Source organism: Phyllobates terribilis, unplaced genomic scaffold (assembly GCF_046119375.1).
Source record: "Phyllobates terribilis strain yellow unplaced genomic scaffold, ASM4611937v1 Scaffold_8__6_contigs__length_399053987, whole genome shotgun sequence".
Taxonomy (NCBI): domain Eukaryota; kingdom Metazoa; phylum Chordata; class Amphibia; order Anura; family Dendrobatidae; genus Phyllobates; species Phyllobates terribilis.
Window position 1 is genome coordinate 29,222,602 of NW_027362768.1, and position 19,346 is coordinate 29,241,947.

General features: G+C 43.4%; 1 protein-coding gene across 1 annotated transcript in view; it reads left to right on the top strand.

Moving 5' to 3' along the window:
- The window catches only part of LOC141156637 (receptor-type tyrosine-protein phosphatase beta-like), a 190,934-nt gene that overhangs the window by 26,404 nt on the left and 145,184 nt on the right, over positions 1-19,346 (top strand). Inside the window, exons 6-8 of the mRNA XM_073642826.1 lie at positions 7,227-7,487; positions 7,784-8,041; positions 10,429-10,689. Of these exons, the coding sequence (XP_073498927.1) occupies positions 7,227-7,487; positions 7,784-8,041; positions 10,429-10,689 (780 nt within the window). The remainder of the gene's footprint in view (positions 1-7,226; positions 7,488-7,783; positions 8,042-10,428; positions 10,690-19,346) is intronic.

Consider the following 19,346-nt stretch of genomic DNA (forward strand, 5'->3'; position numbering starts at 1 on the left):
TGGGTTAACATAGTGAAAGCCGGGACCCAGTCAGACCTTGGGATGGAACAAGTCCTCTCGACGCCAAGGATTGCGGGCCTTAGGTCAATCAGGGTTGCCCCCACAGTCTACAGCTCCTGCACCTCATCCTCCTCCTCCTCTTTAGCCTCCATCTCCGAAATGACCACATCAGTCATAAGCTGGAAGCACTGCAACACTGCCTCGGCCAAGCGGCAACAGGCTGTGCTGAAGCTAATATGCTTAGGTGGCAAACCGCACAATGCTGAAGAGTTGTGGACAGCTCTGAAAGAGCAGGCAGATCTGTGGCTCACACCGCTGAACCTACAGCCAGGCATGGTCATGTGTGACAATGGCCGGAACCTGGTGGCGGCTCTGAGGTGAGACGAGCTCACACACGTACCATGCCTGGCTCATGTGCTTAACCTCATGGTTCAGCGGTTTCTCAAATCCTACCGGAGCTGCCAGATCTGCTTGTTAAAGAACGCCACCTGTGTGCTCATTTTAGAAAGTCACCTACATCTTCCGCTGCCCTTGCCGTGTTTCAAAAGCGTTTACAGCTTCCGGCTCACAGACTGGTGTGTGGTGTACCCACGCGTTGGAACTCTACACTGCAGATGTTGGGAAGCATTTGTGAGCAGAAGAGGGCAGTTGTTGAGTACCGGCATCAACAAGGCCGTCAGTGTTCAGTTCAGACTCCACACATAAGACCTCAAGAGTGGACATGGATGTCAGACATATGTACCATCCTCGAAAACTTTGAGGACTCCACCATTCCGCTTCTCTGTCTTCTAAAATGCTCTCTGCTCACAATCAAAGAGGATGCATTGCAGGCGGAGCACGATGAGATGGAGCAAGTAACCATACAGGGTGATTACACACAGCCCAGCCTCATCTCATCCCAACGTGGATTGGGTGACAATGAGGAAGAGGAGGAATAACAGGAGCTAGTTTCATGTGCTATAGACGGTACTACCTGCACAACTGTCATACCGTCTGTTCAGCGTGGATGGCCTGAGGACAGAGAGGAGAAGGAGGAGGAGAGCATGGTCACTCGTCCTCTTGGTGAGGACATGGAAGTCTTGCCTGTAAGCAGTCTGGCACGCATGGCTGAGTTTATGTTACGCTGCCTTTCCCATGACCCTCGCATTCTCAAAATTTTGGGTGACAGTCATTACTGGTTGGTGACACTTCTAGACCCACGCTACAAGGAGAACTTTATATCTCTTATTCCTGAGGTGGGCAGGTCTACAAAAATGGGGCAGTACAAGAAGGCCCTTGTTGCGGAACTATTAAAAAAATTCCCATCGGAAAACGCTGGCGGCAGAGGTCATAGTTCATTGGACAACCAAGGACTACAGGCGAGAGAGACACAACTCCAATCCAGCAGAGGCAGGGGGACACTGTCAAAGTTCTGGGAGAATTTTCTCAGTCCCTCCCATTGCACAAGCCCTGAGGCGCGGGGTACTCTCACAAGGAGTGCAAAGTTTGGGAAGATGCTGAGGGAGTACCTTGCAGACCATACCAATGTCCTCCGTGATTCCTCTGTGCCTTATTGGGTATCCAAGCTGGATACGTGGAATGAACTGGCTCCCTACGCCTTGAAGGTCCTGGCCTGCCCTGCCACCAGCGTTTTATCAGAGCGGGTTTTTAGTGCCGCTGGTGGAATTATAACTGATGAGCGCATCCTCCTGTCAACTGAAAATGCTGACAGGCTGACTCTTATAAAAATGAACAAGGACTGGATTGGGCCAGACTTCTCAACACTACCGAATGATAGCAGCGTAACATAAACTCAAATCCAGTGTCTTTTTTTGGGAGGTCTATTCCCATGCACCTCTTCACACCCACACATGGGTATACACTTCCTGATTTTGGCTATTTGCTCTTGTCCTCCTCCTTCTCGTCATCCTCATCCTCCACCACCATATCACCAGGGAGACCGTGGTCCGTGATGCAACACCCACATAATTTTTTTAAAGGGTGTTTATGGTGCCCGTAAAAAAAAATTTGTATACAGTATGTTCATGTATACACCCCAGGGGTAAATGTTTGTCAGCCCATACACTTAGTGCATGGGCATTACAAGTATAGGAGTCCCGCTCCTTTCTAATGGGAACATTTTTTATGAGGCCCTCCTCCACGTCTCTTCCAAGGAGCATTGGAGTGCCTCCCAATTTTTGGCAGCCCTTGCATAGGCAAACACAATGGGAGACCCACTTCCTAATAATAGGAATATTTTTCAGGAGGCCCTCCTCTACGTCTCTTCCAAGGGGCATTGGAGTGCCTCCAAATTTTTGGCAACCTTTGCATACACTGCATATGCAAACATAATGGGAGACCAACTTCCTAATAATGGGAACATTGTTTTCAGGAGGCCCTCTGACCTCCACATCTCTTCCAAGGGGTATTAGAGTGCCTCTAAATTTTTGGCAACCCTTGCATTCACTGCATAGACAAACACAATGGGAGATCCACTTCCTAATAATGGGAACATTGTTTTCAGGAGGCCCTCTGACCTCCATGTCTCTTCCAAGGGGCATTGGAGTGTCTCCAAATTTTTGCCAACCCTTGCATTCACTGCATAGGCAATCACAATGGGAGACCTATTTCCTAATAATGGGAACATTGTTTTCAGGAGGCCCTCCACTAAGTCTCTTCAAGGGGGTATTGGGGTGCGTCCAAATTTTGGGCAGCCCTGCCACTCAGTGCATACGCAATAACAGTATAGGAAACCCACTCTTTAGTAATGGGAACAATAAAACATAGCCGGCTGATGGCTCTCTAAGAATAGTGAGGGCCGACTGCTGGCCCTTTAAGAATAGTAAAGGCCGTCTGATGGCCCTATAAAAATAGGCTTTGTGACTTTCAGATTCCCTCCTTCATAAATGAACCACGATGTGTCTGATGATATCTCACACACCACATGGCCAGATAAGGTTGTAAAATGTTAAAATGACATTTCCTGATGAATGCATTTGTCACGGTTGAAAGCAATGCAAAAGTGTAAAAATGCATCAAAAACGCTAAGTGTGAACATGGCCCAAGGTGTGGAGGAGTATTTTTGCTTTTGGTTATTTATTTTGCTTTATATACAAGTCATTACCCTGGAAAGGATGTTCCTTAACATATTTCCCAGGAAAATCCATTTTGGTTTCGCTTTTGTATGTTTTATTGTGAGTCCGTAAAAGTGGCGTAATACCTCTGACAACGTTGTTGACAGAAGTGACCTGGGGTCAGAAATGCTTCCAGGGGTCTTCCTCATGCTGTTCCCATGTCATTTGAACATTGCTCCCATCGATTTGGGCAAGTTTTAGGCCCTCTGCAGACCGCCGGGGGGAGCCGCCTGAAAAATGCTCGAGTTTCCCATAGACTTACGTTGAGCTCGTTGCTCGGGTCGAGCACCCGAGTATTCCAATGTGCTCGACCCGAGCATCTAGCACCCGAGCGTTTTAGTGCTCGCCCATCACTAGATAGCACTTGTCCGATGTATATGATGGTGTGATCGAGCCCTAAAGACAAGACTGGTTTGGTGTCACCTCCCAGGAGGCTATTTCCAGCACAGCAGTAAGATACGAAAATAGGGATATATCACAAAGTAATATAGTTTTATAGTTTATTGACATCAATCGTAATTAGTCTAAAAGTGAACTTGTGCTTTATTTTAAAGAAGTTTTTATTGTAGTTATTGATAGAGATCTGACACAACTGTACTTTTTACATTTGTCTGACTTTTCCTTTCTTTTCACAGTGCCATGTGTTGCAAGTAATATAGATTTACAGTATCATTGTGGGGCAGATCACGCGGTGGTGTCCTGGGCTGCAGCCCCTGGTGGAGTGAATTATACAGCCTCCGTCAGTGCCCTGAATGGGGATGTAGGTTACTGTAGCGCAGCAGACACCAGATGTACTGTTAGCGGTATACAGTGTGGACAGGTCTATTCTGTGACTGTGGACTCCATTGGGACAGAGTGCAGCAGCAGAGCCCTCTCTCCACAACTGACACACACAGGTATCTCTTCTCTCTTTTATATAGTTCTGGTGTGGCTAACCCAGTGAATATTAGGGTAGACTCACATGCTGCAGATTTTTTGCAGTCATTTCTACAACTGTCCCATTCATCTTAGTGGAGATTGCAGAAAGTCAAGCACATGCTGCAAGAACCAATGAATGGAACAAATTCTAAGCTACAAAACTTCTGCAACAAATCTCCTATAAGGCCACGGCCCCACTATCAGTATTTGGTCAGTATTCGGTCAGTATTTTTTCTCAGGAGTGAAAGCCAAAACCAGGAGTGGGTGATAAATGCAGAATTGGTGACTTGTTTCTATTATACCTTTTTCTCTGATTGTTCCTCTCCTGGTTTTGTCTCCCACTCCTGAGAAAAAATACTGACCGAATACTGACCAAATACTGATAGTGGGGCCGTGGCCTTAGAGTTGTTATACACAATGGTTTTGGAAAAAACTTCTTCAACTGTCAGTGACATTTTTATTTGTCAGGATTTAAGAGGCATGGGGAATAGAAAGGAAGGACCTTTGCTCCATATGTTTCTGGCTTAGACTCAAAGAAACAACATAAAAAATTGTAGTGGTGTTTTTCCACAAAATGTTGTGTATTATCGTGGATGTTTCATTAATTTTTTTTTATTTTTAAACTGCATAGCTAATTAAAAAGTGACTGAAGTGCCGATTAATACATTTTTTTTCTCCATTGCTTTGTTGAGTTAGGGCCCACAATATGCAAATTTCCCCTTCACCCAAGAAACTGTAAGGCTATGTGCATACCATCAGGAATTGCTTGCAGAAGTTTCTGCAGCGTTTCTGCAAGGTTCTGCACCTCTTGGCATCAAAAACGCTGCGGAAATTCCTCGCATTTTTTTGTACTTTCATGCGTTTTTTGTGCGTTTTTGCCTGCGGATGTGCCATGCTTTTTTTTCCAATGCATTGTATAGGAAAAATGCAGGCAAATCCCCACAAAGAATGGACATGCTGCTTCTTTTTCTGCACATGAAATCCTGTCAGGAAAATTCCTGATCATATATACAGATCTTCCAAAATCCTACAGAAAATGCTGGCATAAGGTTTGCAATGCGTTTTTGGGGCCAAATCCGCTCGGATTTGCCGCAGCAAAAACGCATAAAAAACACACCGTGAGTACATACCATAAAAGAGATTATTTTCTGGGAGCATTTACATTTTCTACTCTATGACGCTGCCTTCTTATGATTGGCAAAGCAAAAGTCCCCAGAGAAGAGAAGGTCAAAGCAGGCATTTTCAGCGTGATCTGGTGAGACTTGATGCGTCTAACTTGACCATGCTGAGAACCAAATTCCATGTCAAAATGGTTGAATAATATTTTTTAAAAGTTTTTCTGTCTGATATTAAAGAGGTTGTCCACTACTTGGACAACCCCTTCACAATTGCTAGCTTCCTCCTTATAAAATAACAGCTCATACTCGCCTTCTGTACCGGCGCCGGTACAGCTACAATGGCTCTGGCTCTCCCGGGGCTCATCATGCTAACCCTGCGGCCCCAAAGAAGTGAGATCTGCTGCTGTTCTATGACTTTCTCTAGATGTCAGTTATGTCAGAAGGAAATGGGAGTGAAGTGGCCGCTAATTGGTTGCAGGGCTTGCATGACATAATGTCATGCAAGCCCCGGGAAAGCCTGAGCCGACATCACTAGAATGGCACCCGCACCAGAGATGAGAATAGACTGTTGTTATTTTATAAGATGGAATATAACAATTGAGAAGGGGTTGTCTGAGTAATGTACAGACCCTTTATGATGAGCATTTCATGCTCACTTTAGTATTAGGATTATACAGCCATTCTGATTTGTTTGTTTTTTTAAAGCTGTTGCGGTGTATATTGTGAAATGTGGTGACAGATACGCTTTCAATAAATGAAACTAATTTCTGGTTGGATGTTATTGTTGGAAATGTTGTCTTCAGCTATAGGAACTTTATAGAAAAAGAAAAACCATGGCTATGTGGAATTTTAAATCAAATATGTTTCATATACGGTACTTCTTACATATGTCTGAAAATGCTGTAGCGAGCACGGAAAAGTAATACATACAGACTCTTGATGAGAAGTCCCTTAGTTGCGCAAATAGGTTCCTCTAAGTTAGAAACCTGCTTTGTATTAGACATCAGAACAAATATTTCCCTGTAGGGTAACCTGCAGCGTAATTCATGCTGCTGTCAGTCTAGATGAGCAGGTGGGATTAAGCCGACAGCGGACTAGTGGTCACTGGCCTTCGTTTTCAGTGTTTCAGAGTAAAACATACTTTTCTTATCAAGGAGCATGGATCAAGTGATAGGTTCCCTTTAATTAGAGTAATATATGTCAAGAAACCTCTGATTGTATCAATGAGAATCCAAAAGTGGCATAATGAAATAACTTCCCTCTCTTGTCCTATCCTTTTGTGGGGAAATGTGGGCATAATATAGGCATACGATCATTTAGGTTAAGTTCACATGATCAGTTTTTCATGCTGTTTATTTTCATGTGCAAAAATTACAGTGTCCTACAATTCCAGCAAAGTGGATGAAATTGCTAAAAATCTCATGCCCACGTTCTTTAACGCTGCCGGCGGTGCCTGTTTGAAATCTGCAACTTGTCAATTTCTTTTACGGGTACGTCCAGTTTTCTGTGCAGATTTTTCCTGTAGAATATAGATGTGGAAAATCCGCAGGTACGAAACTCATGTAATCTGCACATGACTGTATCAATAAAGATTTGTCAAAGCCAAATACCAGGAAGTATCAAAAACAAAGCAGCTTTATTTAAAACATGACATACAAAAAAGAGACAAATAGTGATAAAAACATATGTAAAAAATGCAGCCAAAAACACAATAAAAAACCACGTCAATGATTAAGACGCGCTGCTTTGCGTCAAAACACGTATGTTTTTAATGTCTGGACTGTGACTTAATGGATTTTATACTATCTGAAGCTATGAAATAAATGAAGAATGGATTTTTTATGGACTTATAGCGCTGGACTTATTCATTTTTATGAAAAAACCAAGTAACCCCATTTTAGCTGCCAGATACAGAAATGGTGCAGGAAATCTGCAACGTTAAAATCTCCCCAATACTCATCGTGGGAACGTAGCCTTAGTCACTTAGTAGCATTACTCTTTGATATATTACTATGTCAGCATTATACACAATGTTGTAAAGTATAATTGCTAGTAAATCTTCTTCTTGTGTCTCCAGGACCCTGTGTGCCTCAGAATGTCTCCATCGCTGTTGCCTGCCTGACAAACGTTGCGGCTGTATCATGGGGCAGCACTCCGGGGTCTATTAATTATACTGCCCTGGTGACCACATCAGCTGGCGAGGTGCACACCTGTCATACCACATCTACTGCCTGTAATATCACCGGTCTGAGCTGTGGCGTCACTTATACTGTCAGCGTAACGGCATATAATGACCAGTGTCAGGGTGAAAGCAGCCCGGATGTGGAACTGATCACAGGTATCTTCTGGAAGTGTCCCTGCACTGTATGGGAGAAGGTCATTTATAATCTGACCTGATTCATATCCATTATACATTCATCTCATTTACTATAGATTTTTTCTCTGTAACCCAGTCTTTGCCTGATGCTTTTTTTCCATTTTTATAGTTAATTGATAGCCTGCAGCTACATAGTGGCACATTTCATGTTCATTTTAGGACTTGGAATATTATGTTTTTTCCTTTACTTTTTTCCCCTGGAACATTTGTAAGGGGCACGTATCATTTTACTTCATATTGACTCTATCTTTCTGCAGCCCCCTGTGCACCGGAGCAGGTCCATACAGAGACGGACTGTGCTACAAACGCTCTAGTCATCACCTGGAAGGAGAATAACCGTTCTGACATCTTCACCTCCATTTTAACAACACCTAGTGGGAACATGACTTGTACATCTGGACAGGCCAACTGCACTTTCTATAACCTGCCATGTGGAAGTGAATTTGTGGCATCCGTGTCAGCCACCAACAGCCACTGTAGCGGACCAAGGAGCACATATGTGACTGCTCAGACTGGTAAATATAGAGTGCAAATCACATGTTCTGCATAAAATAATGTTTTCAGACCATTAGAGTAAATCAGACCTATGTAGGTGGTACTGGGTACCATCCCTATTTGCTGCTCATGGACCTGTCGTGACATAACATGTGCTTTGTAGTGTGTCGCTCTGCTTGATGGAACCATTAGATGATAGAGTGGCCATATGATCAGCAGACATACTCTGGTCAGCGCCTGTGTGCTAAACAAACACCACCTATATCATTTCATAAGGGCACGTGTTCTAAACCAATGACACTGGGCAGGAGGCCTCCATGCATTGTTTGACACACACAAATTGCTGATCCTAACTTCTGCCTGCCACAACATTTACTGAGGTTCCTTAGAAAAGGGTATGACTTTATAGTAGTTTGGGTGATTGTGCTAATTATGGTCTTAAGGCCCCCATAACACATGAGATGGCTGTCAGCCGAACAATGCTTCAGCCGTTCATTCTGCCACCAACCATCTGAGCCATCTCTCATTCATCCAACATTAGAAAGTCATCGACAGACATCTCTGGGAGAACAAAGCGATTGGTAGTCCAAAATCAGACATGCGTGATCAACATCTCACACGGCAATCAGATGACCGGGGGTCCCCATACACATTAGACTGTCAGAAGAACATTAATCTAATAGGTATTGGGGTGCTTTAGTTTTCTGCTCCAATACTGAAAAACCTATCCTGGAAAGTATCCTAAAGTATTCTTCTAACCATATTCATATCTAGATTTAATGTGCTGTTTATTTGGTTGTGCATTTCTGCATACCTCTCTGGTAACAAATGGTTATATGAACTAACTAAAGGCAGCCATACACATCAGACTAAAGTCAGCTGAACCCACTGATATTGTGAGGTGACAATCCAATGTGTCTGTGGGACTTTAGTCCAATGATGATTTCAGGGGGAGACAAGGATCCGGCCTGTTGAATTTCAGCAGTGGATCCTTCTCTTCTCCACTCTTGAGCGGGTCTCTCATAGAGAACACAGGAGTGCTCAGCCAAGACATTTATTCCTGAATATGGAGGAGTCAGGTGAAATATAAGTTGGGTGAATGATCATTCAGCCGACAGCTCTGTAATGTGTATGGGGGCTTTTACTTTAGCTTTAATCATCTCCCTTTGACCTTTTATTAGAGGGATATTAAAACTAAAAAACGGAGTATTGGTGATGTTCCTTGGAGGAATTTCTTGTGTTCTATAAAATTAAAGAGTAAAATCATTTTTAAACTTTTTTTATCTTACCTTCCTTGTTGATCAGTAGTTGATGGTGTCTTCAGCATCTGATCAATCACTCAAACCAAGAAGCAGAAGCACTCATCTTTATCCTTGAGTATGAGCAGAGTGGTGTATGGATGAACATGTACGTGGGCTGAACTGCTGAAGTAAATCAATCCTTCAGAAATGATGATGAAAATGAGGTTTTTTGATCACAACGCGTTTTACAACAGTGTATGTTTTTTTTTCTTCACTTAATAAAGATGCAGGTACAGCATTGAAACGCATTGTGAATAAAAAAACCTTATTCTCATCATCATTTCTGATCTACTCCAGCAGCGCAGCCCACCTATGTATTCATCCAACTGGATCCAATATCTCCTGGATTTATCCACCAGCCATGGGGCAGCAGCAGCTGTTTTTCTTCATGTTTTCATAGGACTTGTGCCCGTCACATTTCTACCAGGTGAGCGTAACCAGCACTCTCCTACTCTCCCCCCATAGGGTTTCCAGCTACTGTGTGCTCTGTTTCCCACTTCTAGATCGATTCAGAGTGGTGTATGGACATATAGAATTTTTTATTGCTCATACATCACTGTGCTCGTTTCCAGATAAGATCAGGGTTTGGGTACTTGGTGGGGTTTTATAACCATGACTGACACGAATGAGGAAGAACTGTAACATAAAAAAAATGTTCACAAGTTTAGTTGTGCTGTAAGTTTATTCACTTTTCTCTTTATTTTGCAATCCACAGCTCCTTGTATCCCAATGAATGTGAACACAGCCCTGGACTGCATTAGTAATTCAGCATTGATTTCATGGAGTAATTCTCGGGGAGCATTAAATTATATTTCGTCACTTAATGGATCAGTTGGAGAAAGGTACAACTGTAGCAGCCAGGCCACGTCATGCTGGATGAGAAGTGTCCCCTGTGGTGGAGAATACACTGTAGTAATGATGGCTCAGAACAACATCTGTAGCAGTGTAGAAAACAGAGCGGGCGTGCTGGAGACATGTAAGATACTTTATATTCTATAGCTTGCTGATAAATCTTATGTAGGTCGTCCTAACAGACTAGATGTGAAATATGACATGAATCGTGTAATATCTGATACAGTGTTATCTAAAAGGTTCTCTCTTCTTAGGTCCTTGTGCTCCACAAAATATGTCTATATTTTCCCCCTGTAACTCTGATGAGGTTTCGCTGCAGTGGTTGGCCGCCCCAGGGGCTGTATATTATACGGCCAAAGTAAGATCATCAGAGGGAAGAAATTATATGTGCAACACAACAAACACCACCTGCAGCATTGGAGGACTTCAGTGTGGAGAGACTTACAATGTCACTGTCACGGTATTCAATGATTTTCTGGCAAATGTCAGCCTAGAGGAGAAGACATTTACCAAAGGTAATCACAAGAAGTATGCAAATGCCAAAGTACTGACAATAATTAGTGACCCTGTGTGTGGGTCTCTCTGCCAGCAAATAATATTAATGTTGTGTTACTGCATTACTGCTGTTCCATGTTGCAAGTACTGTATATGGTTCTCTTACACAGATGGTCCCTTTTTTTTACATACTGTACCCTAAGACTCGAATAGTGTAGACCACCTGATGATCTGAAACAGTACCCCGGTTGGGGCATTCATGTCTGTATGTACGCACCTGTGTGTAGTTAGGAAAGATATCTGGTATTGGCCTAGTGGTCACAAAAGCCCACGGAGGAGATGTAAATCAGTGGTTGTTGGATGATTCCAAATGTGTCACATTTATGAAGACTGCGACTTTAATAAATTAGGTACAAATCTCTCCCGCTCAACATAAGATGCATGAGGTAAGTGTACCAGTTATAGTAAGTGTGGCCATTACTGCTATTAGTGGCCATTGTCTCCTTCCCTCCTGCCAAGTTTTGTCCTGGGGTCCCATAGCTACTTGTTGTACCCCTGTGAACAGCTCCTCTCTAGTATGTTTTTTCGTTTATACCATATTCCTGTGTTTCCTGTATTCGGCATCTGTGTCACTGTCTTCAGTTTTATATCAGGTAATATGTTGTGTAGGACACATACAATGTTGGTGCCCCCATCACAGAGACTGAACCCCATAACACTTGTAATGTAATTTGGGTCAGGAGCTGACATTATTACATTACAATTGGTGGATATATTTACGATCTACTCTCTGTGTATAGACGCTCCTCTACATTTCTGTAATATGAGGGCCGTAGTGATCACTCCAATCAATATTACTGTATACAGAGAAATCCAGACAAAAACTGCAAATAACAATATAAGCTCTATATATCTTTATATTGAAATATCAATAAGACATATTGTAATGAACATGTTACTGGTCCTTTACAAAATGAAAAAATGATCACAGTGACTGCCAGGTCCGACACGGTGGATACCACAGAACAAGCCAGAGTCATTGAACCAAAAGATCCAGAGGAAGGAGAAGAAACCCCCCGGAGAGATCTGCCTCAGAGAAAAAAATCCTTCCTGACACCATATTTGACCATCAGATATTTCCTAGGATCACGTCTGTCCTGCTGCATATTGCTGTATATCTATATGTAACTATAAACTCAGGAAAGCCGAACCTGCAAGGAAAATGTCAAATATAACCTGCTCATACAGGGCTAAAATCTGATATACACCCTGCTCCTAGGAGTTTACAATCTAATATACACCCTGCTCCTAGGAGCTTACAATCTAATATACACCCTGCTCCTAGGAGCTTACAATCTAATATACACTCTGCTCCTAAGAGCTAACAATCTAATATACACCCTGCTCCTAGGAGCTAACAATCTAATATATACCCTGCTCCTAGGAGCTTACCATCTACTATACACCCTCCTCCTAGGAGGTAACAATCTAATATACACCTTGATCCTAGGAGCTTACAATCTAATATACACCCTGCTCCTAGGAGCTTACAATCTAATATACACCCTGCTCCTAGGAGCTTACAATCTACTATACACCCTGCTGCTAGGAGCTTACAATCTACTATACATCCTGCTCCTAGGAGCTTACAATCTAATATACACCCTGCTGCTAGGAGGTAACAATCTAATATACACCCTCCTCCTAGGAGCTTACAATCTAATATACACCCTGCTCCTAGGAGGTAACAATCTAATATACACCCTACTCCTAGGAGCTTACAATCTAATATACACCCTGCTCCTAGGAGCTTACAATCTAATATACACCCTGCTCCTAGGAGCTTACAATCTAATATACACCCTGCTCCTAGAAGCTTACAATCTAATATACACCCTGCTCCTTGGAGCTTACAATCTAATATACACTCTGCTCCTAGGAGCTTACAATCTACTATACACCCTGCTCCTAGGAGCTTACAATCTAATATACACCCTGCTCCTATGAGCTTACAATCTAATATACACCCTGCTCCTATGAGCTTACAATCTAATATACACCCTGCTCCTAGGAGCTTACAATCTACTATACACCCTGCTCCTAGGAGCTTACAATCTAATATACACTCTGCTCCTAGGAGCTTACAATCTACTATACACCCTGCTCCTATGAGCTTACCTCGCGTGCAGGGTCCTCTCTCCTCCTGTACCAGTCGCTGACTCGTTTTGTTAAGACTATGTAAATGTTTTTGCTATGTATATCCCTATCACATGGAATAAATGGCGCTATAATAATATAATAATAATAATAATAATAATATACACCCTGCTCCTAGGAGCTTACAATCTAATATACACTCTGCTCCTAGGAGCTTACAATCTAATATACACCCTGCTCCTAGGAGCTTACAATCTAATATACACCCTGTTCTTAAGAGCTTACAATCTAATATACACCCTGCTTCTAGGAGCTAACAATCTAATATACACCCTGCTCCTAGGAGCTTACAATCTACTATACACCCTGCTGCTATGAGCTTACGACGCGCCCCCAGGGCAGTGGGGTACTCGGTGTCCGGGCCTATGGATGCTGGGGGGAATATGTCACAGTGGCTGGCCCGGTCCGTGGCCCAGGGCGGTCAACAAAAAGGGGATAGTTTATATGGGATTTGTAGTTTGATCGTGACGCCACCTGTAGTTTCTGGTAATTTGTACCAGCGCTGCTGCAGACCTCTGAGGCAGTTGATAGGCAGCTAGGATGGAACAGCTCCCCACAGGTGGAGCGGGCCTCAGGGCAGTGTAGAGTTTGACGGTGGGTGGTGATGCTGGGGCTTGTAGTGCAGTCGGGATGGCGCAGCAGGAGTAACTGACAGAGACAGGGGATTCGCTTCAATACCTTTACTGGTGCGGATGTCAGGTACGGTCCAGGGTACTCGGTAGGAAGGATGCACTTCAGGACTTCTCTCCAGTGAGCGGGTATAAGGCCTCCTGGTCCGTATCTCCCTCTCTCTAAGCTCCTGGCCAGCCTGCAACTGGGCCTGCCTTTTGTGTCGTACTGTTCCTTCACCTGTCGCTTGGTAGTAGGACCTTTTTCTGGCAACCACTATCCCTGGGCACCGGGGCCTTCGTGGTTCCTGGTCCTGTGTGGGTCTAGCTTCAGGTCGGCCAGGTACTTGTAGTCCTCCTGGTATGCCGGTGATCCCTCCAGGTTATAAAGGGCCCTGTAGGCGCGGACCCGGTGTCCGGTTTACGTTCTGGGGTGAGCCTGTGGTGCTCCTCTGCCCCCTTATCACTTCTCTCCTCTGCATCTTGCCTCCGGCCACACTCGGGGCCCTCAGGCTTCTACTCGTGCTGTAGGCCTTGGCTCGCCTAAGCACAGCAGCCAGCGTGCTGCATCTTCACTGATCTCCTAGCGTCAGCACACTCTGACTAACTAACTCCACCCTCCAGTATATATATCTCTAACAGGGCTCCCTCTGGTGGTCTGAGGTGGAAGGGTGGAGGTGTTTGTATCTAGTGAGGGCCTCTTGTGGAGAAGTCCGTCCATGCACCCTTTTGGGTTCTGTGGTACCTGTGCACAGCAGGGCACCACACTTACACTCTAATATACACCATGGTCCTAGGAGCTTACAATCTAATATACACGCTGCTCCTAGGAGCTTACAATCTAATATACACCCTGCTCCTAGGACCTTACGATTTAATATACACCCTGCTTCTAGGAGCTTACAATCTAATATACACCCTGCTCCTAGGAGCTTACAATCTAATATACAGACTCCTACTAGGAGCTTACAATCTAATATACACCCTGCTCCTAGGAGCTTACAATCTAATATACACCCTGCTGCTAGGAGCTTACAATCGAATATACACCCTGATCCTAGGAGCTTACAATCTGATATACACCCTGCTCCTAGGAGCTTACAATCTAATATACACCCTGCTCCTAGGAGCTTACAATCTACTATACACCCTGCTCCTAGGAGCTTACAATCTAATATGCACCCTGCTCCTAGGAGCTTACACTCTAATATATACCTTGCTCCTAGGAGCTTACAATCTACTCTACACCCTGCTCCTTGGAGCTTACAATCTAATATACACTCTGCTCCTAGGAGCTTACAGTCTACTATACACCCTGCTCATAGGAGCTTACACTCTAATATACACCCTGCTCCTAGGAGTTTACAATTTAATATACACCCGGCTCCTAGGGGCTTACAATCTAATATACACCCGGCTCCTAGGAGCTTACAATCTAATATATACCCTGCTCCAAGGAGCTCACAATCTAATATACACCCTGCTCCTAGGAGCTTACAATCTAATATACACTCTGCTCCTAGGAGCTTACAATATACTATACACCCTGCTCCTAGGAGCTTACAATCTACTATACACCCTGCTCCTTGGAATTTACAGTCTAATATACACTCTGCTCCTAGTAGCTTACAATCTAATACACACCCTGCTCCAAGGAGTTTACAATCTAATATACACCCTGCTCCTAGGATCTTACCATCTAATATACACCCTGCTCTTAGGAGCTTAAAATCTAATATACACCCTGCTTCTAGGAGCTTACAATCTAATATACACCCTGCTCCTAGGAGCTTACAATCTAATATACACCCTGCTGCTAGGAGCTTACAATCTAATATACACCCTGCTCCTAGGATCTTACAATCTAATATACACCCTGCTCCTAGGAGCTTACAATCTAATATACACCCTGCTCCTAGTAGCTTACAATCTAAGTTACACCCTGCTCCTAGGAGCTTACAATCTAATATACACCCTGCTCCTAGGAGCTTACAATCTATTATACACCCTGCTCCTAGGAGCTTACAATCTAAGTTACACCCTGCTCCTAGGACCTTACGATTTAATATACACCCTGCTTCTAGGAGCTTACAATCTAATATACACCCTGCTCCTAGGAGCTTACAATCTAATATACAGACTCCTCCTAGGAGCCTACAATCTAATATACTCCCTGCTCCTAGGAGCTTACAATCTAATATACACCCTGCTGCTAGGAGCTTACAATCGAATATACACCCTGATCCTAGGAGCTTACAATCTAATATACACCCTGCTCCCAGGAGCTTACAATCTACTATACACCCTGCTCCTAGGAGCTTACAATCTAATATACACCCTGCTCCTAGGAGCTTACAATCTAATATACACCCTGCTGCTAGGAGCTTACAATCTAATATACACCCTGCTCCTAGGATCTTACAATCTAATATACACCCTGCTCCTAGGAGCTTACAATCTAATATACACCCTGCTCCTAGTAGCTTACAATCTAAGTTACACCCTGCTCCTAGGAGCTTACAATCTAATATACACCCTGCTCCTAGGAGCTTACAATCTATTATACACCCTGCTCCTAGGAGCTTACAATCTAAGTTACACCCTGCTCCTAGGAGCTTACAATCTAATATACACCCTGCTCCTAGGACCTTACGATTTAATATACACCCTGCTTCTAGGAGCTTACAATCTAATATACACCCTGCTCCTAGGAGCTTACAATCTAATATACAGACTCCTCCTAGGAGCCTACAATCTACTATACACCCTGCTCCCAGGAGCTTACAATCTACTATACACCCTGCTACTAGGAGCTTACAATCGAATATACACCCTGATCCTAGGAGCTTACAATCTAATATACACCCTGCTCCCAGGAGCTTACAATCTACTATACACCCTGCTCCCAGGAGCTTACAATCTAATATACACCCTGCTCCCAGGAGCTTACAATCTAATATACACCCTGCTCCCAGGAGCTTACAATCTAATATACACCCTGCTCCTAGGAGCTTACAATCTACTATGCACCCTGCTCCTAGGAGCTTACAATCTAATATACACCCTGCTCCTAGGAGCTTACACTCTAATATATAGCTTGCTCCTAGGAGCTTACAATCTACTCTACACCCTGCTCCTTGGAGCTTACAATCTAATATACACTCTGCTCCTAGGAGCTTGCAATCTACTATACACCCTGCTCCTAGGAGCTTACACTCTAATATACACCCTGCTCCTAGGAGTTTACAATCTAATATACACCCTGCTCCTAGGAGCTTACAATCTAATATACACCCTGCTCCTAGTAGCTTACAATCTAAGTTACACCCTGCTCCTAGGAGCTTACAATCTAATATACACCCTGCTCCTAGGAGCTTACGATTTAATATACACCCTGCTTCTAGGAGCTTACAATCTAATATACAGACTCCTCCTAGGAGCTTACAATCTAATATACACCCTGCTCCTAGGAGCTTACGATTTAATATACACCCTGCTTCTAGGAGCTTACAATCTAATATACACCCTGATCCTAGGAGCTTACAATCTAATATACACCCTGCTCCTAGGAGCTTACAATCTAATATACACCCTGCTCCCAGGAGCTTACAATCTACTATACACCCTGCTCCTAGGAGCTTACAATCTAATATACACCCTGCTCCTAGGAGCTTACAATCTAATATACACCCTGCTCCTAGGAGCTTACACTCTAATACATACCTTGCTCCTAGGAGCTTACAATCTACTCTACACCCTGATCCTTGGAGCTTACAATCTAATATACACTCTGCTCCTAGGAGCTTGCAATCTACTATACACCCTGCTCCTAGGAGCTTACACTCTAATATACACCCTGCTCCTAGGAGTTTACAATCTAATATACACCCGGCTCCTAGGAGCTTACAATCTAATATACACCCGGCTCCTAGGAGCTTACAATCTAATATATACCCTGCTCCAAGGAGCTTACAATCTAATATACACCCTGCTCCTAGGAGCTTACAATGTAATATACACCCTGCTCCTAGGAGCTTACAATCTAATATACACCCTGCTCCTAGGAGCTTACAATCTACTATACACCCTGCTCCTAGGAACTTACAGTCTAATATACACTCTGCTCCTAGTAGCTTACAATCTAATATACACCCTGCTCCAAGGAGTTTACAATCTAATATACACCCTGCTCCTAGGATCTTACCATCTAATATACACCCTACTCTTAGGAGCTTACAATCTAATATACACCCTGCTGCTAGGAGCTTACAATCTAATATACACCCTGCTCCTAGGATCTTACAATCTAATATACACCCTGCTCCAAGGAGCTTACAATCTAATATACACCCTGCTCCTAGGAGCTTGCAATCTAATATACACCCTGCTTCAAGGAGCTTACAATCTAATATACACCCTTCTCTAGTAACTTACAGTCTAATATACACCCTGCTCCAATGAGCTTACACTCTAATATACACCCTGCTCCTAGGAACTTACAGTCTAACATACACTCTGCTCCTAGGAGCTTACAATGTAATATACACCCTGCTCCTAGGAGCTTACAATCTAATATACACCCATCTGCTACGTGCTTACAATCTAATACACACCCTGCTCCTAGGAGTTTACAATCTATTATACACTCTGCTCCTAGGAGCTTACAATCTAATATACACCCTGCTCCTAGGAGGTTACAATCTAATATACACCCTGCTGCTAGGAGCTTACAATCTAATATACACCCTGCTGCTAGGAGCTTACAATCTAATATACACCCTGCTGCTAGGAGCTTACGATCTAATATACTCTCCGCTCCTAAGAGCTTACAATCTAATATACACTCTGCTCCTAGGAGCTTACAATCTAATATACACCCTGCTGATAGGAGCTTACAATCTAATATACACCCTGCTGCTGGGAGCTTACAATCTACTATACACCCTGCTCCTAGGAGCCTACAATCTAATATACACCCTGCTCCTAGGAGCTTACAATCTAATATACACCCTGCTCCTAGAAGCTTACAATCTAATATACACCCTGCTCTTAGGAGCTTACAATCTAATATACACTCTGCTCTTAGGAGCTTAAAATCTAATATACACTCTGCTCCTAGAAGCTTACAATCTAATATACACCCTGCTTCTAGGAGCTTACAATCTAATATACACCCTGCTCCTAGGAGCTTGCAATCTAATATACATCCTGCTGCTAGGAGCTTACAATCTACTATACACCCTGCTCCTAAGAGCTTACAATCTAATATACACCCTGCTCATAGGAGCTTACAATCTAATATACACCCTGCTCCTAGGATCTTACAATATAATATACACCCTGCAGCTAGGAGTTTACAATCTAATATACACACTGCTCTTAGGAGCTTACAATCTACTATAAACCCTGCTCCTAGGAATTTACAATCTACTATACACCCTGCTCCTAGGAGCTTACAATCCAATATACACCCTGCGGCTAGGAGCTTACAATCTACTATACACCCTGTTCCAAGGAGCTTACAATCTAATATACACTCTGCTCCTAGGAGCTTACAATCTAATATACACCCTCCTGCTATGAGCTTACAATCTAATCTACACTCTGCTCCTAGGAGCTTACAATCTAATATACACCCTGCTCCTAGGATCTTACAATCTATTATACACCCTGCTGCTAGGAGCTTACAATCTAATATACACCCTGCTCCGAGGAGCTTACAATCTAATATACACCCTGCTGCTAGGAGCTTACAATCTAATATACACTCTGCTACTAGAAGCTTACAATCTAAAATACACCCTGCTACTAGAAGCTTACAATCTAAAATACACCCGGCTGCTAGGAGCTTA